This window comes from Xenia sp. Carnegie-2017, unplaced genomic scaffold (assembly GCF_021976095.1).
Source record: "Xenia sp. Carnegie-2017 unplaced genomic scaffold, XeniaSp_v1 HiC_scaffold_23, whole genome shotgun sequence".
NCBI classification, from domain to species: Eukaryota; Metazoa; Cnidaria; class Anthozoa; order Malacalcyonacea; family Xeniidae; genus Xenia; species Xenia sp. Carnegie-2017.
Genome location: NW_025813486.1, coordinates 9,419,714 through 9,447,061, shown reverse-complemented (window position 1 = coordinate 9,447,061; position 27,348 = coordinate 9,419,714). Strand labels below are relative to the sequence as shown.

The 27,348-nt window shown below is 33.3% G+C and overlaps 3 protein-coding genes and 1 long non-coding RNA gene across 4 annotated transcripts; all 4 read left to right on the top strand.

The window, feature by feature from the left end:
- Positions 1-8,287: 8,287 nt before the first annotated feature.
- Positions 8,288-8,956, top strand: LOC124449060 (serine/threonine-protein kinase/endoribonuclease IRE2-like). Its single transcript, XM_047000004.1, has one exon. The coding sequence runs from the start codon at positions 8,288-8,290 to the stop codon at positions 8,954-8,956; it is 669 nt and encodes a 222-aa protein (XP_046855960.1).
- Positions 8,957-9,623: 667 nt separating this feature from the next.
- LOC124449059 (serine/threonine-protein kinase/endoribonuclease IRE1-like) lies at positions 9,624-12,724 on the top strand. Its single transcript, XM_047000003.1, has 4 exons — positions 9,624-10,134; positions 11,053-11,094; positions 12,366-12,643; positions 12,689-12,724. The coding sequence occupies exons 1-4, from the start codon at positions 9,624-9,626 to the stop codon at positions 12,722-12,724; spliced, it is 867 nt and encodes a 288-aa protein (XP_046855959.1).
- A 774-nt stretch (positions 12,725-13,498) lies between these two features.
- On the top strand, positions 13,499-14,536 carry LOC124448608. Its single transcript, XR_006949171.1, has 2 exons — positions 13,499-13,696; positions 14,282-14,536. It is a non-coding gene; the product is annotated as an uncharacterized LOC124448608 (long non-coding RNA).
- Positions 14,537-14,669: 133 nt separating this feature from the next.
- Positions 14,670-21,244, top strand: LOC124448600. The gene is made up of 5 exons (XM_046999561.1): positions 14,670-15,197; positions 15,999-16,118; positions 17,994-18,890; positions 19,292-19,569; positions 20,460-21,244. Exons 1-5 carry the CDS (start codon positions 14,873-14,875, stop codon positions 20,754-20,756), a joined length of 1,917 nt encoding a protein of 638 aa, XP_046855517.1. The 5' UTR covers positions 14,670-14,872; the 3' UTR covers positions 20,757-21,244.
- The last annotated feature ends 6,104 nt before the right edge of the window (positions 21,245-27,348 follow it).

The window sequence follows — 27,348 nt, the reverse complement described above, 5'->3', positions numbered from 1 at the left end:
AGAAGCGTGAGGGTTGAGAACCTCTGGGGAAGATATCATTATAAACTTTGTTGCTAATAGAGTCTTTCTTTAGAAGCTTCCTTAACAGTCGTTGTAGTTTGGCTTCACGTGGTAGTGTGAGGTCGTATTTGGTGATGCAATTGCAGGCTAGATCATAATTTCATCATGTGATGATAAACATGTTGAAGTCACAAGGTTCACATTCTACTGAAAGCAGTTAAGAAATAAGTCTGTACTATTTAGTTTCTTGATTAGTACCATTCTGACTGACTTTGATACTTTCCTTAAAACTAAAGGTGTATTCCTGTATGTAGTTTAGACAACTATATTTTTGTTCCGAATGTTTGATATATCACTTTACTGGCAGCAACTTTGTTTGTGCAATACTCTTTTTTGATTTTGTCCATGTTGTTTAATGTTTTAACAAATTTAATCTGTAAAAAGGAGATGTTAATGGATGGATGTTTGTAGATGTAAATTATGTTGCATGATTATAGTACTAATGTTATATTTAGCCAACTGATCAACATATCATTTCGTTTCCACTGAATACTACCAACTTGAACTGTGTTAGTGACTTATCCTAATTTTTCATGTGCAACTCCTCAAATCTACGATGGTTTGTTTGTATTCTTTCTGTAACCTCGAACTATAATCATATCGCCTATCTCGAATTGCCATGTCTTTTTCTCTTTGGTTATCGATCTTTCCATCACCGATTCTGCCAGAGAAGGTCTTTACATCTTCACACGTTCAATCTTGTTCTCGCTCTTCTTCCGAGAAAAAGCTCACCTGGTGTAATCTTGGTCTAACTTTGCGGTGTTGTACGGTATTGTAACTAGAACAAAGCCAGTTTATGATTTAATGTACAAGATTCACACTCCATTGTTTCTATTATATACTTAAAAGTACAAACAGCGGGTTCCGCTTTATGATTTTAGCTTGGATGATACGAAGCTAGTTCAAGCTACACTTTGATGTTGTTACAAAGGACATTATCTACAATATATAAAAGAATTAAGTGCAAAAAGGGAGTATTAAAAAGGGTATAGAAAAGGTATTGAGAAGGATATATATTATAAAAGGGTATTTAAAAAGGGCACTAAAAGGCGGTTTCAAAAGGCTGAAAAAGGGTAGGCCAACCGGAAAAAGGGCATTTTTTTCTTTAAATACATTTCTTCGGAAAAAAGAATGTAAACAATTTATAATGGCTGTAAAGTCTATTGAACTAAATTAGGTCAATATTGAGGCCCTGATTTCAAAAATTGATTTTATATGGGCAAGTTTTGGGGCCTCAGCCTTGTTTTCACGACAATCGTGATTTTAGCAGTATAGGTATTTCCAATAAACTTACACTATAACGTTGTAAGAGGTTTAAATTTATCACGAAAAAAACAATTTAGTAAAGAAGGAGAATAAGAAAAATAAAAAAGTTTTACTTTTCCCGATTCGCCTGCATTTTTAATGATGTTTGCTAAACGTCATTTCCCAGCGTACGTCCGCAAAGAAATTTTTGGAAACGAATTTTACTGTTTTTCAACTAAATAACTAGTTCTATTTGTCAACTATAAACTAATAGCTAGTGGTGTACGTATTTTTAAAGATTTATGTAGTTTTTGGACACTAAATGAATTTAAAAAACTGCACTTGCTTGTCAGTCATCTTCTTCGAAGTTATCGTATGCGCCATAATCATGCATAGTTTTCTGACCTATTTATCTCTTCTGCATTGACTAGAAGTTTATATATAAATCATTGGGATGTAAAACATTGAGCACAAAACATATTTTTAAACCTCAAACATGTTTGATTTAAATGGTATTAAGTATGCGTTATTATTTGAACTATGGTTGTGAAACTACTTCATTTTGTGACCATTTACTTGACAAGCCGAACACATTTAAGCACTGCGTGCCTATTTTTTGTGCATCGACACCATGGTTAAAAATCATTAGTTGTTACATTATGATGAATATTTAGATGTTGATTACATTATGTAAAATATTTTATGCATTTTTAGTAAAATCAAATGACGCCTTCTTTGACGCTTAACAATGACATTGTATTTCTGAAATGTACTTACTCCAATGGCACATACTTTATCTTTCGCTATAAGATAAAAAATAATTTATAGAAAAGAAATATTTTTACAAAACGTTAACTTTAATACGCTGAAATGATACGTACAAGGTTTTATACACAGCTCACAATAAGCAGAACTTTTGATTAACTTCACGCCAGCTTGCCTCTAATCGTATCAAATATGTTTGGATAAATGAGTAAAATTATAATTCATTAATTTTTGTTGCTCTTCTTTTCGTCCAAAATGCACATTTACTATCGAAATTCATTGTACATTGGGGAAATCAGAGCAACTATTATGCATTTAATTGTTTTAGTTTAACTCATCCTTAAATGTACTGACTTTATGTCTTTCAAAGAATTGCAGTTGAAACTGGGATAAACAGTGACGAAAAAGACTTTAGAGATGGTAAAAAACCTGATTTTGAAGGTTAATAAAAGTGGAGCATTCTCATTTTTATATATCAAATTATTGAATGTGATTGACGTGAAACAGCTTTTTACTATCATGCATAAGTCGCAAAAATTTTCACAAGGTCTTTGACGCTTGACAAGTGATATTTTAATATTTATTGTTGCTTTATTTACAATTTTTCGATTTGACAGATCTTGCAATGGGAACGTTTTTTTCAAGACGTTATGAAAGAAGTGAAGTCTTTAGTAAGCGTGGCAACCTCAATATTGACGGCAAGTAAAACTCATGCCTTGTTACTCACAAATGATAAGTAATTAAATGCAATCCTCCGGTAAAGTATTCAACATAAGCAAAATGACGAGTGTTTAAGTGGTATGACAAAACACAACATACCAATTCATAGGTTTAATTAAAGTAAAGTATGTTAGTAGAGGGCGGAGGGAGGTATCAGTGAGTGATGTGTACCGAGGAAAACCAAGGAGATGCGCTGAAAGAGGATAAGTGGAACCTTTATGCTTTAATGTGTTGTTGCCTATTTTCTCGAGATGATTTATGGCAAAGCAACAGAAAGAGAAACATGTAATCATTTACTGTTGAAATTTTATGCTTATGTGCGAATCACCCTTTGATTCGAATCCACCACTTTCTCCACTTATATTTTCGTATGTCACGTGGTACAAACTATAAACATTGCATACATTGTCACAGCTCTGTCATATATTCTTATATAGCGTTGACTGTTTTTGCGTGAAAAATTTCGAGTATCCTTTTGGGAATTTTATGATACAAATATCTCTTTTGATTTTGTTATAAATGGCAGTGGTTCTGCTAGTTATATAGTTGCTAGCTTCTATAGTCAATTATAATCGACTTTAGAAAATGTGAATACTGAATAGTGTGGATGGAAACGATCATTAAAGTGATATATGCTTTCTGTATTTTAACGATTTCGCCATACAAATGGATGAAAATAATGAAACTTGTAATAAAATTATATTTTTAAAGGTTTGTGAACAATAGAATTGAAATTTTGCACCATATTCAACTTTATGTCTGGTTAAGATGTTTAAATTAGCTACGCCGTCACTTAATGTAATTCTTTTATGTGACTCAAGATCATTATTCGACAGATTTTCCCGCGTACACTACATATTCATACGGTTTGAGATTTTGAAAATTAACTATGGGGCTGAAAATTTCCCGACGTTGGCTTATTGCACCTCCTCTATTCCCCTTCATTTTTGTTTTGAAGATGTATTATAAGGTTGGTTAGGCACACCAGACTTGAACAAGAAGAAATAGAAAAAAATGTCTTAAAGGTTTAACTGATTGGCCCTAGTGGGTGCACTTCTAAAAATACCGTTTTAAGAATTAGGCGATGATATTGTCTAATAAGATATTTTGAAACTGGAAAATATTACTAATTTTTTATATATATATATGCCGTACGAGATTCTATACACTTGACTTGTTTTAATGTTTATTGATCGGTTCAGTTTCAGAGATGAGAAGTAGTTTACATTTCTCATCAACGTTTTTAGTTAATTGCAGGAACATTTCACAACTTTCAAATATGTTAACTGTCATCATCAACATTTTACTTATCAAGACTTTTTACTGTATTATACTGTATGGGAAGGAAAACACGTTGTAATTAGTAAATTAAATCAAGATGTAAAATTACAAAGTGGTTTGATTACGTTTTGGAGGAGTATTTGTAGCTCAGAATGAGTATGAATGTTGTTAGAGTTGTAAAATTGCTGGTCGTGGACGTTAGTAAGAAAATGAGCATATTCACTTTGGAAATGATTTACTGAAGAATGAATTTTTGCCGAAAAAGAGACAGATGCATGTATTTATGTGAGATAAGAACAGACTACAAGAGAAACTGTAGGAAATACAAGAATCAAAGTTAGATGGACATAAATTAATACAATTATGGAATAGGGAAGAGAGAAAGTGAAAGTATGTGAAAGCCTGAGTAAAACCAAAGAAATTAGAGGTATTCTAGATGCTGGAAAGGAACCTCTTTGTTTATCATGTGGTGACTTAGTAATTATTAGGAAGAGTTCTCAATTCTATAGCATTTTCTTATACACAATGTTTTATTCATAGGTTTCCAATTGGTTTATTTTAAATAGCACATAACACAAAAGTTTCTCGACAGTGGGTTATTGCATCCATAATCCCTTCAGACGCCAGGGTACAAGGCTGTGGTGCGTAATAAAGTTAGTGTCATGAAAGCTTCTTTTTTACTCCATTTTGGATGATCTTAAGAAATATCACCAGGTACGATATCCCGTCAATTCGTCAAAATGATTAGTTTTGAAATACATTGCATACGGGTGTGTATTGTTTTAACATCAAGCTGACTTTGGATATTTTCTACTTAGAAAATCTGTCTAGATATAACTGTATCTGTACTTAAAGGACACATGCAAGCTAGAGGACAACTTTTTTATTGTAATGCCTATACGTGAAAATAAGACGTACCAAGTTTCAAAGTAGTCCGCAAAATATTTCAAAAGATATTTAGGGTTATAATCGGTAAAAACACGATATTCGATGACCATTGCTAAAACGCCGTGAGATTGTTTAAGTCTGGGAACTGGGAAAGAGTGACGTATTAGTTGACATCAACAAGCATCGTTCTTTTATCGTTCTACGACTTGCACGTTTTTCGGTACTTTGCTATTACTGTTTTTTATTTATCAAAAATTAATGGATACTTCTGAAGAAGATGCCGATTATGATATTATCATCAATAACAATGAGGTACAACCTAGCACATGGAGCTTTTGGCCAACGCGTAAAGGTGGTCATAATGACAATTCTCCGTCATCGGAAAGCGAAGATAAATACATTCACAGAATTGGAAATGTTGAATGGTTAGTTGCATTTTATTTATGCTTCATTGTTTTCCCAAAGTAAAAACAATGTTTTATCTTTTAGGTGCGAGTGTGGCTTTTGTGGTCATGAGTACAGGACGGGAAAGTATATGTGCCAAGAGGTAAACAATACTGATCCTCTGATACATGGCGATCATATTTGTATCACACAAGAGGAAGAGTTTGCCACAGTGTGTACAAACGAAGCTCGTAAAACAGCTATGGTCGTGTACACACATGACATTGGACCTATGCCTGAGAGTGAAGAAAACGTAGGAGTCTGATCCATTGTAGCTATTGCTCATCGTCGACGTGCTTTCTGTATCAGACCATACAGCGCTATCCTCAAAATGTTCAATTTCACATGACGTCGTCTGTGTGCTGTGATTTTTTGTTGAAATTAACTCAACCTTTAAATAAAATTATCGTATTGATGGATTTTTCACAAAAATCAAAACAACCGAAATGGAAAGTCTATACCTCTACTTATCATATTTGGCACTTTTGTTTGAGTGGTTCTTGACCTTACGTGTTTTTGCGGACGGATTGTTATGTCTGCTTGGCATTTCACATTGCGCTTCTAAGGTACGTTAAGGAATTTTCTATGAGTTAAAATAACAAAGAAAAGATCAAACGACATTAGTCTGAATGAGTTACCACTGTATATGTTTGTGTTTCGCTGTCTACATATATTTTGAAATCTTTATCTTAGACAAACTTCCTTTGAGGTAAAACGCACAAACATTTCGAGCCGATGTCGACACATCGTGGTCGTCGCCTACAAGAAAGTCGTCATGTTCTGCAAGAACGTCGTCAATAATCTAAAATTATAAAATTGTCCTCAATTTGGTAATGCTATATAGCTTAGTTTTTGATAAATGTAAACAAATATTGCTAACTATAACTATTAATCACCTCTTGCCTTTGTCTCTTCTCAAATGCAGTTCTAACATTTGTTGGCTGCTTCCTTTTAGATGCTACACTTGTGGGTTCCACAGAGTATTAAAAAATCGTGGATACAGCATCCTTCTTAAGGCGAAGCCGTCCTGCTGTCCATCCTCCTGATTGCGTCGCTTCAAAATTTTGCACGAAGCACGAACTCTCGAAATGTTGCGAGCACAATTTTGAGCTCTTTGTTGGCTTCAAATTTTTGTGTCGGATTTTTTTCAATCAACTATCTCGCATGCGCTTGTTTTCGGGAAACGAAAAAAAGAAACCTTTTGCTGCGTTTGGTGGATTTTGAAGAACCGTTTTTACAATTAAATGCGGCACAATAAACTATATTTTCAATGCTAAATTGTCGTGTTGTTATGAAGTTACCAATATATTCTGAACGAAGCGCGCAATTGACTGCGTTTAGCTAATGTCAACTATTACGTCACAACGACCTTCTTCAATCGGTAGCCGTCGTTAGCTCGTCGGGCATTTTCAATACGTTATTAGTAAAGCATCAACTTTAAACCTCCATATCGTCAAAAATATTTATCCTTTGAGTCTCAAACTTTGTTGAACTATTAGTTGGAGCTATACCTTTATGTAAAGTACAAAAATAACAATCTGAATTTTATGTTGCATGTGTCCTTTAAGTTAGCAAAAAGCCACTAAAATTTAGTACTGAGGGCTGACGACTATACTCCTAACGTTATTTTTTATCACGCGAGTTTTTGTAACAGACTTATACGAGATTGGAAAAGACACTAAAAATGAAAGACTAATTAACTTTTTGAAATTATAAAAGCAAGAAGAGCACTCAAAATTAAAATCCAATTTAGACATGCACGAACTTCATAAGCACTTAAATACCATAGATGGCAAAGCCACAGATAAAAATATGTACGAAAGCCGTAGTTTCTTTCTTTTTTCATTTTGAGGTACGTTAGTGGCACGTCAGATATAAACGATAAATTATTGTAAATGTAACCATTACACTTTGTCTGAATACTTGTATCAGATTTTCGACTTTGCAAAAGCAACCGAAAATTATTAAGAGAAGCTTGATTTAACGAGATTCAAAACTCATGAAAAATGAAGTACAGTTCCTAACAGTGAAAGGCAAATGTATATAAATGTAACATCACAGCAAGTTCATGTTTTTAGTTACTTGTACGTGTGATGATAATATTAATTTATTTCATCAATAATAAAAAATTATTTTAATACATTTTTAGTTAGGTCGTAAAAGTCCACCTTTTCGAAGACCAAGGTCATTTTTATCAGGTAAGAAATCAAGAAATATCAATGCACGTCAATTATATAACTGCCATCGACACTTATTTGTATCAATGTCAGCTTCATTACAATTAGTACATAGTTTACAGTTTTTATCCAAGTAAATCAGGGGTCTCCAAATTTACAGCCAGAGAGCCACATTAACTTTCATCCAGCATGTTGAGGGCTGACGAACCGTATACCGCTGGTCAAAGAGCAAAGATTTTAATAAAACGAAGTACATTACACAAGCTTCATTAGTTAAGAAAATATTTATTCAAAATTTAAAGGTTAAATTTCAACCAAGAGTAGTATCATAAGAAAATCAAAATTAGTCTGTTCAGTTTTCTCAATGTTAGATGTGAAATTGGCTTTCTTAAGTGTCTCTACCGGCCGGATTGAGAGGCCCAACGGGCCGCATCTGGCCCGCGGGCTGTAATTTGGAGACCCCTGAAGTAAATTTATAGTAATATTGCTTAGCAACAATATCTGGGTTTGTGCGTCATGCTGTAATATCAAAGACTCACGATGCAAAATGGTATTTATGTATGCAACAATTAAATTATATCTATTTACATTCTACATCCTCTCGCTGTCCTACCTATATACTTCCATAATTAAGTACTTTTATGTCATTTTAAGAACTGCAGTTACAAGAGTGGAAATTTATTGGTGAATCAACAAAGCATGGAGAAATGTTTTTAAAATTGTGTGAATATGGGGCCAGTGCCTTTAGAAAGGTTAAACATGTGGGCGATGTACGTGTAATTTTCTCAGACGAGTTTTGCATCGGCAGAGGAAACGATGGAACACGTGTATTTCTTGGACTGCGAAAAGATGGTTACGGCAAAGCTGTGAAACGAATACATCGAGATAACTTCATCGAGCTAACACGCCGAGAAAAGGATATTTTGAATGAACTCAGCGCAAAGGAATCGAAATATGTTGTGAACTATTCATATTTAGAGGAAGACAATGACACGGAATATGTGTATTTAATATTAGACTTATGCGAGGAATCGTTGGAGAGTTTTGTGAAGTCTTCTACTTTGTCTGATCTTCAAAAAGCTCTTCCCGAAATTCTCAGACCAATTTTGCAAGGATTAGCTTATCTTCATAGTGGCCTGCAACCTATTCTTCATTGCAATTTAAAACCTTCCAATGTTCTCCGAGACTCACAAGGCAAATTTCTCATAGCTGATTTTGGCATAAAAGCCAATTCTAATGTGGGAACTGAGTTTTGGATTGCTCCTGAATCATATTGTAAAGAAGAAGATTCGTTTGATAAAGGTCGTTACAAAACAAAGTCGGATGTAATGGTGAGTGTGGGAATTTACTGCATCGTCAATTTGATTTTTCCTTAAGTCATTTTCGGAGTTTCGAGAAAATGAGAAAAGAACTGATATAATTTTAAGAACAGCCAAACTTTTTATTTAACATCATATATTGAACACTTATTTAGGCATTTTCGATTGGTAAATTAACTTCTGAAATAAGTAGCTACAGATCACACCAGTGCGCAAAAAGTAACTTTCGGCAAAAATAGCACAATTGAAAAAAGTAAGTTAGTGTAACCTGGCGATAAGAAATTAATTGCATGAATTTAATCTCGGACAATAGATTGTTGCTCTTACATTTTTAATTGGAAAACTGAAAATGTCCTTAGTAAGCTGTGCAACGGCCTGATATTAAATTTACTGAAGTTGTCGTCCATTGAAAAGCTATAATTTAAGATGCAGAAATTAATTTTTTTCAATTGAACTCAGATTATGTTGATATATTGTAGGCTAAATTTCTAAATTTTATAAATATGAGCTTAAAATTTTGATTTTTTTATATCGCTTGTGTTATATAAGTCTAGCACCATCTAAGAGGACTACAAATTAATTTAGTTACTTATTAGCTATTGTGTTTTATTCTCTTTAAATAAAGGTTTGACCTTATGCTATTTTTAGAATGCAGGAATGGTGGCTTATTATGTTGCAACAAAAGGAAACATCCTTTTGGAACTAAACCCACAGACTGATCAACATGTTGAATGGGATACCCGTTGGCTTGGACGAAATCAAGGATGAAACATTAAAAGACCTTCTGTCGTGGATGTTAAAACTACAACCAGAAGAAAGACCATCTGCCAACGAAGCCTTGAAACATCCATTTCTTATGTCGGATGACGAGAAATTTCACTTTTTATGTAAAGTTGGTGACTTACAGTCGATTAAAACAAATGATCCCCAATCTAGTATCGTCCAACAATTGAATATTGAATCTTCAAATTGGAAAAGTCAAATGGATAGCGATGTTTATGAATATTTGGTAAATGGAAGAAAGTATGGATCTTCATGGACAGAATGCTTAAGGCTCATTCGTAATATTGGCCAACATTTGCACGATCGACCACTGCAAAGACCACAACCAAAACCTATTTATAAGATTGGAGATCACAAGGCATATTTTCTTAAAACATACCCCAGTCTCCCTGTTCGGATTCATGCAGCTGTCAGGTCAAATGATGAATTGAAAGACAATGCAGAACTTAAGGGTAAGCATACTAGCTTGAATTTTCTCATTTCTTATTACACTTCAATATGTGATCGCTGTACAATAGCAATTTGATTACATTTATTTTTACATGATATTAACATCATTTCAATGCTCATCAGTCTTTATTTACTTAAATTCGAATAGAAAAAATATGAGAAAAAATATTCATTACTACCATAAATGTATATTGTAAAAAAATTTAATAAAAAGTGAAAATAAAAATTTAATTATAAATTTCAAACGGAATAATCTATTTTTCTTAATAAAAATTTCTTGCCATAGAAAAAGTGAAGAGTAATTTCAACTGCAACGATAACTTATATAAACGCTCTATAATTAGATTAAGGCACTGAAAAGGCCTGAAGAGACCTGCACTTACCCTATTCGCATGTCTTTTAACTTTTCAATTTGCAAATATATACGTACTCCCTTGATTTAACCCTTTTTGTTGCAGTGATGTTGTAACATTCACCAAACAAAATGGCCGGCAATTTTTCGAAAAGTTCACTATCTTAAGTGTTAATATGAGGAATTAAATAAACAACAAAAAATAGCAGTATTTTATGTGTTTTGTTGATACATCTATCGCCATTTTTGAACAAAAAAGAACTGAAGCGACCTGCATAGCTACCATATACTGTCCTCAAAGATGGCGGTCAGTTATCGTTGCAGCTGATATTATACTTCACTGTGCATGAACAAAAAATATTTTTATTATTACCTATGCATACAACGAAAACACAAGGTTCTTTTGATGATTTATTGGATTAATTTTGAACGTGTCTTCAAGATCTAAATAACATTATAATACGTTGACATAAACTTAAGTATAATATTCACAATGTCAAATTTGTTAAAAATATTGTTATATGTGTCGACTTGTCATGCAAACACGAACTTTGTGCTTTTTCCATAGCTATTTTTTCTGGAGAAGAGAAGAAGAAACGATGTTTTCAAGGTAAGTATATGGTAATACAAAATTTTGATTTAAGGGTCACATGTTATGCATGATATACTTTGTTAAGCTCTTTGAAATCTATTGTTTATCGACGGATTACAACATGCCCATGCAATTATCTCCCCAATATGAGCCCCCTCCAAATTATAGATAGTACGACAGCCCTGGATAGATAGGTTATGGTGATTGTACCATTCAACAAAATGACTTATTTCAATGCTAATGCATGATGTAGACATATTGTTTACATTTCTTTATTTTTCATCAAGTACATGATATTTTCTCAGTAGTCACATTTGCATCATAAAAATACATAGTAAAAAGTCAAGGGTGGATAAATCATTTCTGCATTGGGAAAAATTTGAGTTACTTTTATATGATTTATTGTTTTGGTTTCCCTAACTTTTGACTATATTTATAGTATTTGGTGTCATGTATAAAATATGAAACATACTCCGGAGAAAAGGTCCATTTTGACCTCAATATTTGAGAAAACAAACGAGACAGTTATTTCATTCTGTAATGTTTTGAATTCATTACAAATTCATCATCAAACGATAAATATTTACAAGCTAACTGTGGCTCCCTGTATATCTGTTTATTTCCATCATTTCGAAGGAAGTGTGAGTGCGGAAGTTTGGATTTTTTGGGAAAATCAAGTTGATTGTATTACTGGCTTTCAGGCCATTGTTAAGTTCTGGTTTGTATGATTTAATAAAGAATACATCCATTAGTAGAATTCGGTTTTTGCTTAAGTTTTTGTTCTGGTAAATAAAGTATTTTGTATTTGCCAAATATGAGATCAAGGGTGCTGAAAATGTAGAGATTTAAACATTTTCATGCGCAATGGAAAAAATCAAGACTGAAATTACCATTTATTCGCGCAAAGCGTGATTTACATCATAAGGAAAAGACGTTTATGGTCCGAGAAACTCCGCAATGGACAAATGGGATCTTCAGTTTTCAAATTGATCATCTTCTTTTTTTCTAATTGTTGGGTATTTTCTACAGCCAAAATGTTACGGTTTGATCATCATTGATGACGAGACTTCGTCTTTCGTGAGAAAGAGCTTATTTCTAAAAATAAAACCAATGCCAAAATTATACGGTCTGTGTTATCGTAAATTATTTATATAGGGTAAGAGCTTCCCAGTAGCTGTATCACTCCCTGCATCCTCATCCGGTGCCATGTGTTTTGACTACGTTCACGTTTTTCTTAGATGATGTGTAATAAATCGGTGTTTCTTTACATGTTTTTTTACTATATTTAGCTGATCTTAGATACACTAAACTAACAACAGAGGAAATCGAGAAAATTTGTCAGAAAGTTGGAACTGATTGGAATATACTGGGTGGTCTTCTAGAAATACCTTTTGACATACGTGCTGATAGTATTGTTGACGACACAATTTATCCAAATCCCTCCGCAAAAGCTAAAGAGATTTTAGTCATTTTTAATGAAGGAAAGAAATTTGATCGATATGTATTGAAGAAATGCCTTGAAGAAGTAATGCTTGATTTGGATGAAATTTTGTCTCCCACCAGTCAGGTATATTTAATTAATAATATTTACTTACTCATATCTTGTTTTTAGACCAGTTACCGTTCTTTTCTGGAAAATCTGTCTTAAGTCTACTGTGCTTCTAACAGTAAACTTTTAGAAAGATTTTCCAGAAAACAACGGTAGTTAGTGAGTATGAACTCGAGAACCGTCAAACCTGCATGACTATATGCTGAACAAATTTACAAAAACTTTCCATTGAATTTTTCTTTATTTGTGATGGTCAACTATAAAATAATAAACTACTTAAACTAAAATGTTACCAAATTCGCAATTTCAAAATTACACGCAAATTCAGATGTGGTAATATAATATAAGTTGAAAGTTTAGTAGTCTGCATTCTTAAATATCTATTATGATATCTATTATGTGGCTATCATCGTTTGTACCTCTATGATTGGATGCATTATGATCATATGATTTTCATTTGGAGCAGATATGACAATCACTATGCATACTTGTACAATGCTTTTGAGTTTGATTGTTAATTTCATTGAAATCTTCCGCCAACATAACGGAAAGCAACTGCATGAAATGTGTTGAGTAGCGAGGCATATACTTCCAACAAATTATATTACCTCGTGAAAATAGAAACAAGCTCAATCTGGATTAAAAAGGACATCAAAAAAAGATAAAGCTCTAACACAGCAGTCAAAGCAGTCAACGTTCTTCAAACAGTTAAAAAATACGCTCCTAAAATCCGATTGAGACGCGTACGAACTTGATAAATACTTATAAACAGCATTGGAAAAGACCCAGATAATGTGTATACGGAAAACGTAGTTTCTTTATTTTGAGGCAAGTTAAACTGTGTTACATTAAAAATGTCGACACATCACTGGAAGTTCACGACATGTTAATAAGATAGTAAGAAATTTATTTAATAATAGTTCGATATTAATAAAGTTAGTATTAAATATAAATTTATTTCATTTATCTGGTGAATTGTGAATGTAGCTACATTTCAATGATCGATGTTTTAGTCTGATGTTGAAACTCAAGCCTTTGAAAGAATAAAGTCGTTTTCATCTTTGAATAAAGGTATGAAATTAACAAATATTATTGCTTATAACGTTATGTCCTTTCTTAACCTCACGCATTGTAAAAGTCAGTGTTTGACATGCATAAAACATGATAGAAAGTGCACTGTTTTATTCATAAAAAAGCGAAATTACTAATAATTAAAAATGTGGTTTTCATTTCTATAGTGGTAAAAAATCATGTGGGGTTGAAAAAAATTTTAAAATCTAGAAACAGTTAAGGTACATAAGAGTTTGAGTGGCACGATTAGCGCATTAATTTACAGCGGCCATATTCATGTATGCATGCTTTGTTGTGTTTATATCCTATGAAATAACTTGTTTTTCTGCGAATTATGGGATTCATACATGAATATTTGCAGACACTCATCGCAGCTAAGAAGCAACAGTTTTATTGTATTGAGATATGTGTGTTTATGTGTGACCCGGCCATTTCGTAAATTTTAACTTCACTGAACTAAAAAAGCAAGTGAGTCAAAAAGCGCATTCATTAAATTTAAGCCTACTGCCTAAAGGCGAGAATATTCTGGAAACAGTGAAATGGAATCGAAGGAGTTGAAGAATGTAAGTGTGTTAAAATTTTTAGATACAAAGGCAGTGTCCTGTAAACTGGAAAAACTGGTCACTTCTGGTGGTGGCAATTTAATGATGGAGGACGTTATCTTTGATATTGGTCCTGGCTGTTTAGAAGACAGTACAATGATAAAGTTAGTCAAGGTTAACAATCCAAGCTACATCAAAAGTTTGCTGTACTTGGAACTTCTTAAAAGTAGCATATGTCATCTGCAATGTCTTCCTAACGGCCTACATTTCTCGAAGCCTGCTCCATTGCAAATTAACATTAATGGAGATAGAGCTATTTCGAGAGAAGATAATGGTTCTTTGAAGATTGTTGCTATTTATGGATCGTACTCGAATGACAAGCAAAAGACCACGTGGAAATTTTGGAAGACATTGATGTAAACGAAAGAGGATTTTGATAAATATAAACACATTTTCTTCATACATCTTCGTTACAGCTATACCTTCTTACATTCCTCGTATTTTATGTCATCTTAACGAATTTTTTTACGCTTATGCATATGTATTCCATCGAAGATCATCAAAAACGGGAACATTAGATATTAAAGTTGTCTTTGTCAGCTCTTTCGTGCGTGAGAAGTTTGTGGGATTTCCAATGTTGAAATTGGCCAATGATTGTGAAGACTTCCATGAAAATAATGATAATAATGAAGACATGAAGGACATCAACACTGATCGATATTATGAAATACAGCTAAAATTTACTGGAAAGGAGCTTGATTCATACACGTTTAAAATAGACATTTCAAAGCTTGACAACGATGGTTTTGTTGTTGATCACTTTAGTACAATTCAAGTGAATTTTCCTGCTAAAGGATATTTGGAGGTGACTGAACTTGACTCACAAAGAGAAAACAAAGTTTTGAAGTGGAAACTGAATGTCGAAGAAAAGAACTCAACTGAATCAATGAGCAATAACGGTATGAAAACTTGTCTTGTATAATTTTTGTCTTCTCCTTGCACTTAATAAACCCCTGCGTGCACATATAGTTTTCATATGGCCGTGTACAACATGTAATCTGCCATTTCTGAATTTATCATTTTTGTTTGCAATCAAACTTTACAAATAGCTTTATTATAAAGTCGAATTACGTTGCCATTAAGAGACGGCTATAGTGGCGAGAGTGTCTCGTCCATATGCAGTTTCTAATAGATTTGATTTGTCTCCAATCTCTGTGGGCTTAGCAGCACAACAGGGCGAGCCAGTGAACTTTATCAAAAAATTGGAATGATAATTCCACTACAAAAGCCATATAATTGATTGAAGCCGATTTCGCAGCTATAGTGCGTAATTTTGTTAATATAAAACACGCTTGTGTTATGTTCATGGAAAAGTTTTCACAAGTCATATTTTGAGTGAATTTTTGTCCTGAACAATGAGAAAAACAATGTTTTGCAACATTTTTTTTCGTCTTCGCCTTTTGCTTTCATAAAGATGGCGGCGAAGTTATCCTTCCAAAAATAGAGCTCCCGATGATGTAAGTTTAAATCTTGTGTGATCACATGTTTTTTTATGTGTGTATAACCGCGTCAGAATTTATGTACTGATTTTCTGAAGACGGGTTTGCAATCTACATGGATAGAAGAATTAAAATTTTAAATAAAATTAAAAAACTTGACTTGTATTTGTTCAATATCGAATGCTGCTGGATTCTTTTTTATTGCAAATACAACCTAATTTTTTTAATTACAAGTACACGCTCAAGTGTTAATTATTATAGATAAGGATGATGATGACAAAAAACACTGTAAAAGAAAGGGAAATGAAACGTCAGATTTGTCAGAACAAAAAGAATCTGCTATTGATGTTTCACATATGGATGTGGATAAAGCAAGAGAAGGTGAGAACAAAAATTTTTTCTTACGATTTTATGTGTTTACTAAACTGTAAATGCCAAGGAACATATATAACTAATCAATGGCAGGTAAAATGTTACAGCTTTCGCCGATTTCTGAAACCTTAAAACGTAATGTTATAAACATTAAAAACAACACAATATTTTACTAGACAGTTCACGTGACTTGTTACAAGACAGACTTATAGACTACCATGTTCTTTGATTATCAACTTCTTAAAAATCGTGTCTGATGATAATTCATAATATTGCCAAGCAGTTTTCTTGAACTGACTAAGGCTCATATTGTTGTCTCTTATGTAGTTTTATAATGCATTCCTGATTCTAGTGCATCTCCTTAAATGTAATTTTTGAAATGTGCTTTTCTTACAACGAGTTGTAACACAACACGATCGCGTTTTTTTCTGACTGCGAAGGTGGAGATTCATATTTTCAGCTCTGCCCGACTGATTTCTTTAAAATTTATACAATCGCTTTCAAAATAAACGAGTGGAACATAACTGAATATCTGACTACTCATCCCCTAAATAGCTTGGCAGTTTTTCCCATAGACATTGGGCATTTTTTGCGAGATTGTCATCGTGCGCTGATCATGTGATGACAGATCAAAAAGTCAATTTTAATGGATATGTTTCTGAAGTAAGCTCTGCTGATTGCATTTCAGATGACCATGGTTTTGCCCGAAGTGTGTTTAAGATCTTAGCTATGTATTTTTAGTTTATGAATTAGTATATTTAGTTTTTTGAGTTGGTCATAAACCAATGCTTTGCAGATTTCTGGGAACAGATAACAACGAGATACTTTAGCAATTTTATTTTCTGGAAAGTTTAATATAAGCTGGACAACTTCCTCCTTTTATGAATAAACTGCAAAATTTGCATTTGGATGTTTGCATTCTGCAGAGCTAAATTGGCTCGACTTTCTGCAAATGGATGTTTCTTCCAATTTTGTTGTTACATAGCGATTCTTGCAAATGTACGAATTTTTCATAGTTTTCACGTTTTTTTGTCTTCACTTTTATTTTATCCCCTTTTGCGTATCTGATGTTGTAACGGTAAAGAAAAAGTTGAAGGGCTTAAGTTCTAATTTTTTGTGCTAGCTACTTAAATTTTTAATATTTACCATTTATTTTTTGCCAACAGAGAGATTGAACAATAAATAGCTAAAACGAAGACAGTTTTAACACGGACATTGTGTAATAAATCAATAATAGCTACAAACAAACTGAAAACATCAAAACTGTAGCTGTATTTCAATTCTGAAATATTTTTAACTTATAAAATTATCTGTTTTTTTAGGATTTGAATTGAAATGCACAATTTAGTGTGACAAAATATTTTGCTTTTTTTTACAGGGTTATTGATTTGCAAATTGTTCGATATCTTGAACATAGTCAATCTTTTAAAATTTCAGCAATATTTCACAGTCCAGTTTTAAAAATTGTAGATAATAATAATCATCATAAAGACGAAAGGAAAACAGAGGGAAACGAAACATCAGATTTCTCAGAGCAAAACAAGTCTACTTTTGATGTTTCAGAAATGGATGTGGACAAGCTAAAGGAATGTGAGAGAAAATTCTTTGAGTGATGTAGTGTGTTGTTGACTCTGTTTGGTTCGCGTTGACTTGTTTCACTTTGTGAGAACAGGTCGCATGCGGTTATACAGTTTTGAAACTGCATTGTAGAGTAACCAGAGTACTTAAACTTCTACAAGAAATATAGTTTCCTAAATAATTCATATGGTTCATTACTCGTGACACAGTGGTATTCATGTTTGTGAGAATTTAATATTTCAAATTGCCTATTTTATATTATTTGTGATTGTTTTACAGAATTATTATATATTTTCTGATTTTTAGGTGATCCAAGTAGCTTTCGTAAAGTGGAGAAATTAATAACTGCAGATGGTGGTGTTGTAGAATTGGATGACATTGAGCTGACTGTTGATACAAATAGTGTAGCTCAACCAACGATGATAAAGTTGATTAAAGAGAATAATGGTGTTTCTTTCTGGAATATACCACTGCATTTGAACAACGAAAATTCCCTGAAGATTCTTTGTTCTCTGAAATGTCTTCCAAAGGGAATTATATTTCACAATCCTGCTATTTTGAGCGTACGTGTTAATGAGACCACATTGGATTTAAACAACATTTACGTTTTCTGTGGCTCGTATATGGACAACGTAGAGTCCATTACTTGGAAAATACCAAGTGATATCAACATTGATGTCGTAAGAAACTCGATTAGCATAAATATTCCAGAAAGTGCTCTCTACATTTACATTGCTGGAAAGTCTTTGGACGAACATCGAGTCCTCAGTCATTTGAATCATTCTTTCAAGTGCCGTGTTTTTGTATTTCATCGAAGGTTGCCACAGTTAGGAAACAAAGTATTTGATTTATCTGTCGTATTCATCAGTGAATACACGATAAATTATAGGCAGCTTAATGATCATTTGCAAGAAGGCTACACGAAAGGAGTGGAAGGAAATTTCATGTTTATTAAGACAGATCGAAAACATCATTTAAATTTGGACATTCCTGGAACTAAGTTTCCACCATTTACGTTTGAATTTAACGAGGAAGTTCTTGACAACGAAGGTCACGTAATTCATCATTTTATGGGAAGAAAAATACCATACCCTGCTAATGGATGCATGAAAATAACTCAAGTTGATACACTACACAGTGGTAATGAAAAAGTACTTTGGACTCTTAAGATTAATGAAGACCAGCAAATAGGGAATTTAAAAGGTAAAAAGAGATCATTTTTGTTGGTCTTAGCCCAGTGTAACATAATGTTCAACATTCTTTTCTGGTAGAAAACTAATAAAGTTACAAGAAAAGTGAAATATTTGATTTTTGAGTAAATAGTTGAGAAGACAGTAATATAATATGAAATGAACCTCATTTTTCTCCTAAGCTGATTATTAAATGTACATATAAAATATACCAACAGCTTACATTGACAATAGTGTTGATGAGAAAGAAAATTTCTTGAACTTTAGCAGAGTTTTGTTTATTAACAAAACAATACTAATCTGAAAAATTTTGCTATTGCCAGATTTTTATTTACAACACTTCGTTTATATTTGTGTGTAGAATGCTAGTGTTGTATGTATGTTGTTTGTATGTTGTTTGTTGATCCGTTTCAGTTGATCTTCGTTACACTAAACTAACAACAGAGGAAATCGAAAAAATTAGTCAGAAAGCTGCAACTGATTGGAATACACTGGGTGGTCTTCTTGAAATACCTTTTGAGCAACGTGATGAAATTACTGTTAACCACAAAAGTTATCCAAATCCCTCCGCAAAGGCTAAAAAGATTTTGAAGGTCTTTAATGAACGAACAGATTTCGATCGACATTTATTGAAGAAATATCTTGGAGAAATAAATATTGATTTGGATGAAATTTTGACTCCCACAAATCAGGTATTTATTCAACATTTTGGCACACATTGTCACCATTTTTTTGCAGAACAGTTCAACACTGTGGCATTTGTTGTCAAAAAACATATAATGCAACACGATTAACTTAGCCTTTACAGCTAGGAATGGACGATGTTATTGAATGTTATGGGTGCATGTTTGCTTTTTATAATCAAATATATATATATATAATTTGAACGTTGGAAGCAGTTCGTATTATTCGTCATGTGATTGTACGAAATGAAATTTTACTGCAAAATTAAATAAATTCATAAAAACCATCGTACACAACATGAACTCGTGCGAGCAATTTGATTTGCGACAGAAATTTGACTAAATTGAAACTGAAGATGGGGGACTTGAAGCTTTGTTAAAGTCTTATAAAAGAATACATGTAAAAATCGCATGGATGATTTTATTATCCAATACAGCATTTTTTCTGTTAAACAATAATTTTTCACGCAAAGAACTACAAAGTATCTTACGTTAATTGTCATTTCTGTATTTGCCTTGTCGGGATTGTTGTGGTATAGTATTTTACATACTCAAAGTTTTGTACCTCATACCCACATGCAAGTTTTTTATCGATATACAATTCGAACTTGTTTTTCCTCAACTCGTCAATTTAATTCAGTAAAGTATGAACTAAGTCAGAGTAAAATAGGTGGTGTGCAACCATTTCCCCGTGATTGAGAGAACAATGGAATGTTCACCATGGTGCATGACATTACATTCTAAATAAGGGAAAACCTTTGTTAAAATCATCTAACATAACAGCTATGACGTAACTTGCACACCAACGATTTATCATTTTTCGCGTTAAGGCGCGCTAGATGAACGAAATTTATCTTCAGTGACAAATTTGCAATCCTTTTCATTTAAACTTTTCATAGACAAGCAGTAATGAAGATGTTTTAACTACTCGTGAAATATGTCAACTGAGTCGTCATATAGCAAGTTTCTGGGATGAATTGGCTTCCATGATGAATATGGAAAGTTACGAAATTAATAATGTGCAAACAGATACGAATTATGAAAATCAACAAATAAAGGCAGAGAAAATTTTGTCAATCTTGTCCAAAAAGTGGAAAACTGAATTTCGGAGCAAACTAGTGGAGACCTTAGAAAGCATGAACAAATTTTATTTGGCTGATTCGATTTTGAATTACGAGTGGAAACAGCTGCAATGAGGAGGAAGATTTTTCTTTTAAGTGTACAAATTCAAAACTTTTCTGAGAACATTGTGAGGCTAAGTTCATATCAAATTACCACCGTGTATTGGGCAATGCGTATGTATGGACATTTCTATATAATCATATCAACACCATTAAAACATTTTAGTTATAGCATCAACATATTTATTAGTTTTAAGATTTGTCGCTAAATTTCTTCATGTCATGTCTGTGGTATACTCAGGCCACGTTTACACTATACCAGATTACTATCGTAGCAGGTTAGATTTTCTTTGTATTAAAAGGCAGAAGGCAATGAAATTGTCCATCGTCAGAAATACAATCAAATAAACTAAATCTATCAACTTTATAAGCTGTTATTCTAATTTTACTGAAAGTTTGCATTGTAGGAGTAAAATATTTTGCTAGGTTTGCTACTAGCTATACTTTATATATATTTCTTAGTATTGAACTAGTACTTTGCTAAATAAAGTCATAAAGGTTAACGGATTTTAACATGAACATATCACACAGTGGAATTGGAGGCTATGAGCGTATGGGTCTGCAGACACCCACAGAATGTGCAAGTACTTGCTTGAACACTTATGTTATGAAGTCTAGGTTTTTACAGGTTTAACCAAATTTTCAACTTAATAAACGGACCTTTCACACTGACATGATGCAGTTTAAGAAAATACCACTGCTAAAATCCGTAATTTAACAGCTTCTTTAAACTACAATTATAGTTTGCAGCCATACAAACCTTCTTTGAATGTGAAGTTGGAAGGTTCAATCAAAAATTGGGATGAAGTTGTCTCAGAGTAATCTCGAAGAGTGTAAATCTAATACTGACAATGGGAGTTAACTTCCTGCCTTTCATAGTAGCTAATCGCATGTAGAGTGTGCCAGTTACAATTTGCAATCAGTTTCCAGCAAGATCGCTCATAGAAGGCTGAGTTCTGACAACCAGCCATAAAATTGCTAAAAGGGGTGTTTCCAACTTCTTTCCATATCCTACCATGTTTAGCCTCACAAATAACCTATTTTGTAAAGGTTTCATGGTGGTATCGTATTCTGTGTAATCTTGCAACAGGCTTCATTATGTGAGTATGGTGCTCATTAATGTATTGTTTTCCGTTAAAAAGTTTTCATTTTGATCTCTAAATATAAGTTCTTTAAATCTTACAACATTAGACGTAGCTAGTTTGTAAAAAAGGAGGTTATAAGTTTTTTTAGTCATTTTATAAGTCACTTTCATGACAGTGAAAGTTATGATAGGGTTTCATCATTTGGCAATGTCGATATGCAGTAACACTTTCATGAACAAGCTATCAAATTGCATGAACTCAGACTTAGATATTCCACTGGAAATTAGGTATTTGGTACAATTTCTGGGTTAAATACGTTGGTAAAGTGCCTCACCAAGTTCAATAGGCTGCAATAGGCCACAAAGACAATAGGCTGCTTTAACACCCCAACCCCACCCACACAGTAGAGTTGGGTGGTGTAAAATGGGGCGATTTTCAGTTAATTGGCACAACGACAATACAGAGGATTGATAAAAAAACAAGAAAGAAAAGGTATCAAAGAGCTAGAAATCATGAAGTTTTTCTAAATTGTTTATTATCGTTCGAGTCGTTCGTAGTCAAATACTATCAAAACAACCTTACCATTCTTAACATTCCACTTTACCACAACCATCAATTTTGAACACCACCCAATTAAGAACTACTTTCAGATATAACATATATAGTAGGTACTTTAGATACACATTGAATAGTCAACAAATAATCTTGAATCGCTCACTAGCGCTTTCTCCATGAGGAAATCAGCATATATGACTCCCATCTACAATAAAGATTCATGGGAACCAGTAGAAAAATAGACCCATTTTTCATTGCTCCGTTTTTATGATTTCATGATCGTATATCCAACCTCATTAGCTCTTCCAAAGATTGTTTTCACAATTGCTCCTGTGAGACCAGCTTTTATCTCATCTTAATATTTCTCAGAAATCATGTACCTCTTCATTTCAAAGTCCTAGGACTCCGTTCACTATGCGATGCTTAATTAAAAAGTGCTTGGTATGGCTAAACTGGACCTCTTTCATGTTGGTTTGCGGATTATTTAATTGAGATCGAGTTGTAGTGGATGTTAAGACTTACGAAGTCTCCCGTGTCCACTGGAGCGCCAACAGGAAGAATTCTCGGACTTTCCTCTTTATCCTTTACTTATTTCTTGGCCTACTTAGAAACTGAAACCACTTGTATGTCTAGGACCTCTCCCCCTCATCACCTTTTTTAGTGAATGTCTATCTCTTCAAAAGTCTTTGCGAAGTTTAGACATCAGAAGTAATCAGGACATCTTTGGCACCTTTTTTCGTCATGATTAGCGTGACGTCGTTTTTTGCTGTAATATTCATATTCACAGAGGCTGTTCAAAAGTTTGTCTACATGGACTCAAGAGTAAGCAGATGTACAAATCGTGAGAGTTATTTCCATTTCAAACGTTGAACTTTTACGAGCCGAGTGCATTTAAAACAAAAATAATTAGGAATTTCAGCTCATTTATTTTTGTCTTGAATGCATTCGGTGCATGCAAAGTTTGACGTTTGAAACTGTCTTAAAGTTCATATTTAAATCTCTTAAATGACTTATTATATCGTTCCATGAGCAAGAGATATTTTCCTTTACATTCAGTTGTAGTATATTTAAACTTTTTATGTAATAAACCATTAAACGGCACAAAAGTCAAAATTGCACTTTGTTTTAATCCTTCCATGAGCTTCGTTTCAAGTTTATAACTTCTAAACTTTGAAGGATTTCAAAGGTTTGCATTTTTGATGCATATGTAGCTACACATGATTATATATTGAGTTTATTGAGTTCAATGTCTAGGACCACTTGGCAAAGTTGACAACTGATTGACGTTCTCGTCATCAATCTAATTATGTCAGCCAATTTTTGACTTGCAATCATTCCATGCAGATTTCCAAACAATGTCGTTTGCCCACGTTCGTTGGTGCCTACAATAATATTGATAAAATAAATTCTTGATTTGCAGCCACTCTCTTGAGATTTACCAAGCAATGTTTCTCGCACATGTCGGCTGGGGCCAATAACACTGATGAAATATTCGTTTGTATCAGAACACCAACATGGCTGAATTGCAGGTCAAGAATATGGCTACCAAATCAAGATTTTGAGCTTTTGTTTTACTCGAGTAATTAAGTATGCTCTTTTAATGATTTGTGATCATGAATTACGGTAAGTCAGCCACACACCATTAAATATATTTTGACGATGATAAGCAAAACATTTGTGTCACAGTATAGGGAATATACAGAATAGCCACTCCATTGAATTTTTTCCTACCACGCATATCTTTCTAAGTATGTAATTACCATAGTGGCAGCCAATCAATTGCTTTTTTTGACCAATAGTAATGATGTAATCTAACTAAATATAGAGCAGCCAGTTGCACACGAAGTGGACCTAACTGTATATTCCTATACTGTGTTCGTGTTTACTTTGTTAGGAATGACAATACATTACATATGTATTAAACAAAGTATTATACATCTGATCATAGTGCTAGTCACATGATCTAGTAAGCACTACTTATTGTATGCTAATTTAAAAATTTTCACACTTTTTGACTTGTGTTCTGCTCGACACCGCATGGCTTAAATCAACGCCCTTTTTATGTAACTAAAACTATTAATAATATGTCGTTTCGCTTGTGCTTTAACAATAAATGAAGATAACCAAGGAGCTATCGAACTCTCAAAGAATGCTAAGTTTCATAACCGCACCAAACATATTGACATTGCATTTCACTTTATTCGAGAGAAAGTTGGGAATGGGTGAATTGATGTGAAGTACTGCCCTACAGATCAAATGTTAGCCGACATCATGACCAACAGTCTATCCAAGGAAAAATTTATAAAATTCAGAGAACAACTGGGAGTTTCTGAAAATAATTAACTTTAGTCTTGTTTAATAATGATATCCTCAAGTGGGAGTGTTAGGAATGACGATACATTACATATGTATTAAACACAGTATTATACATCTGATCATAGTGCTAGTCACATGATCTAGTAAGCACTATTTTTTGTATGCTAATTTAAAAATTTTCACACTTTTTGACTTGTGTTCTGCTCGACACCGCATGGCTTAAATCAACGCCCTTTTTATGTAACTAAAACAATTAAATATATGTCGTTTCGCTTGTGCTTTAACAATAAATTAACATACTTTACATGTGTGAGTTACTTCTTTCAAGCTAAGTTTAAATGCACCAAACTAACACTTAAATAAAGAAAATCAAAAAAAATAGTCAGAAATTTTTTACAATGATTTTAGCTCATTGGAATGTACTGGATAATCCTCTAGAAATACCGCTTGACTTCCTGATAAAATGTTGTTAAACCTAAAAGTTGTTTAAATCCCCTCTTCAGAGGCTAAAGGAATTTTGGAGATATTTATTGAACGCATGAAATTAGGTCGATATTTATTGAAAACATCCACGAGAGAAATATATCTTGATTTGGATTATTTCCAAAAAAAAAAATTGTTTAGCATTTATGAATATATTTATTCTTCAGTTCATTAAGGTTTCTGATTTTTTATCTATTCCAACTTATGTCAATTTTTCTCATCTAGTTTTCTTCCATTAGTAAAACTGGATTATCGATGGTTTTCTGAGAAGAAAATTTAGATCACAATTTAGGGTTACGTATCCCACATAGTTTAAGTCTCAAAAAACGTCCCAAATCGACGTAGCTACGTCGGAAATATGAATCAAAAAAGCTTTAGGTGAAATTCTAATTAAAAAGTTTTTTATTTCTTTTCAGTGCTTCTTTTATTTCCTCGAGAATTAATGACACCAAATGCTTTAGTTTACAATCACTTAATTAGGTATTTTTCTTTTTGTTTTAGATCGACTAGTGAAAGTAATTGATTATGATAAAGGTAGCTTTCAAGATTTCGATATGCATTGTGACTCTATTAGCCATGTGACATTTTCTCCGACCGGAGATAAACTGTTTTCCGTTGGTTTTTCGGATGTTGCTTTGTGGAAGGTGTTGATATAGAGATACGTCCTTATTACACAATCTTGGCAAAACAATATAAAGTCGAAGGCTGGTGCGCTATTGTCTATGACCCGTCAATTTAAAAACTCGACATTTTATCGGCTTATTGAGAGCAATTGGGAGATATGCGTAAAATATAAAATGTATAATACATTCTTATTTATGAAAGGAAAGTAAAACCAGCAAAATTTTGTTTTGTTTGTTAAAGAGCAAAAGATTCTTGTTGCAAGAAAGAAGCATGGAATTCATGGCTTGAGAGAGACAGCAATATAATGGATGATTTTGCCAATAGAAAAAGCTTACATACAAACAATGTTTTTAAATGAAAGAGAACTATTTCAGTGCAGCCCTTGAAAAAATACTTTAATTGCTGGCAGGAGGGGGTGGAAGGCTAGTGCTAATCTGACTTAGCCCAAGTTGATAACAAGATTCATGATCGAGAACATGGTTGCAGAATTGTGATAAGGAAATGAATTTGGTCCTTACTTGGCACATAATGGTAATACCCATCATTACGCAATACGCGAATATAAAACGACGACATTTTTCCATGCTTTTTTTGACACGTCTTCATTAAGGCTCCGTTTACAATATACCGGATTGCTATCTCAGCAGGTTGAATATTCTTTGTATTAAAAGGCAGTAAAATTGTTCAGCGTCAGAAACGCGATCAAATGGACTAAATCTATCCGCTTAATCCGCTTTTACTCCGAACAGTTACCCCTTTTAAAGCAAATGAAGAGGTCGTGATGAGCGAATCCGGTATAGTGTGAACGCAGCCAAAACGTTATTTTTTAAGGAATAATAAATTTAAATACTCCGGTATACGAACAATGAATTCATATTAACTTCGTCTACGCTGTGTTAACCTCAGAAGAACCTTTTATAACGGTTATCCCTGAACGCCATACTTTCTGTAAATATCAACCCTTTTACAAAATTTCCCAGAAGAAGAAAACTGGAGCAGCCGGAGAAAAAATGCAAGGAAAAGCTCACAAACTCATCTCACATTCGCAAGCTAATTTTATTTTGACCAGCGAACGAACTCGCAAAACAGCTGTAGAATGCATTGAGTTTGACTTAGTGCCACGGTAGGTGCTCACTCCGATGAAGATTGAGATAGATTCAGTTTATTGTTTTGTCAATCTTTACTGCTGACAAGGTCATTGAATTGTTTAATTAGGCGTAGAAAGTGTAATTCAGATAATATATTAATTGATAAGAATGAATGCACGCAACGCACAGAACATGAATGGACCAGAAATTGACTAGAAGCACAAATATCAATGCAGTTAGATATAGTTATAAGACCGTCAAGAGCAGATATAAGCTAAGATCAAGACTTAACTACGGATTTTACAAGAATTATCAAAGTTTGCCAATATCAAATTTTTATACCCTGCTAATGACATCGGCCTATACGGAACGTCCATTGTCCCCAATAATCCGTTTCTACAGCAATGGACTTGGGTTTACATTAATGAAGTTTCACTTAACTTCGTTTTGACCGTG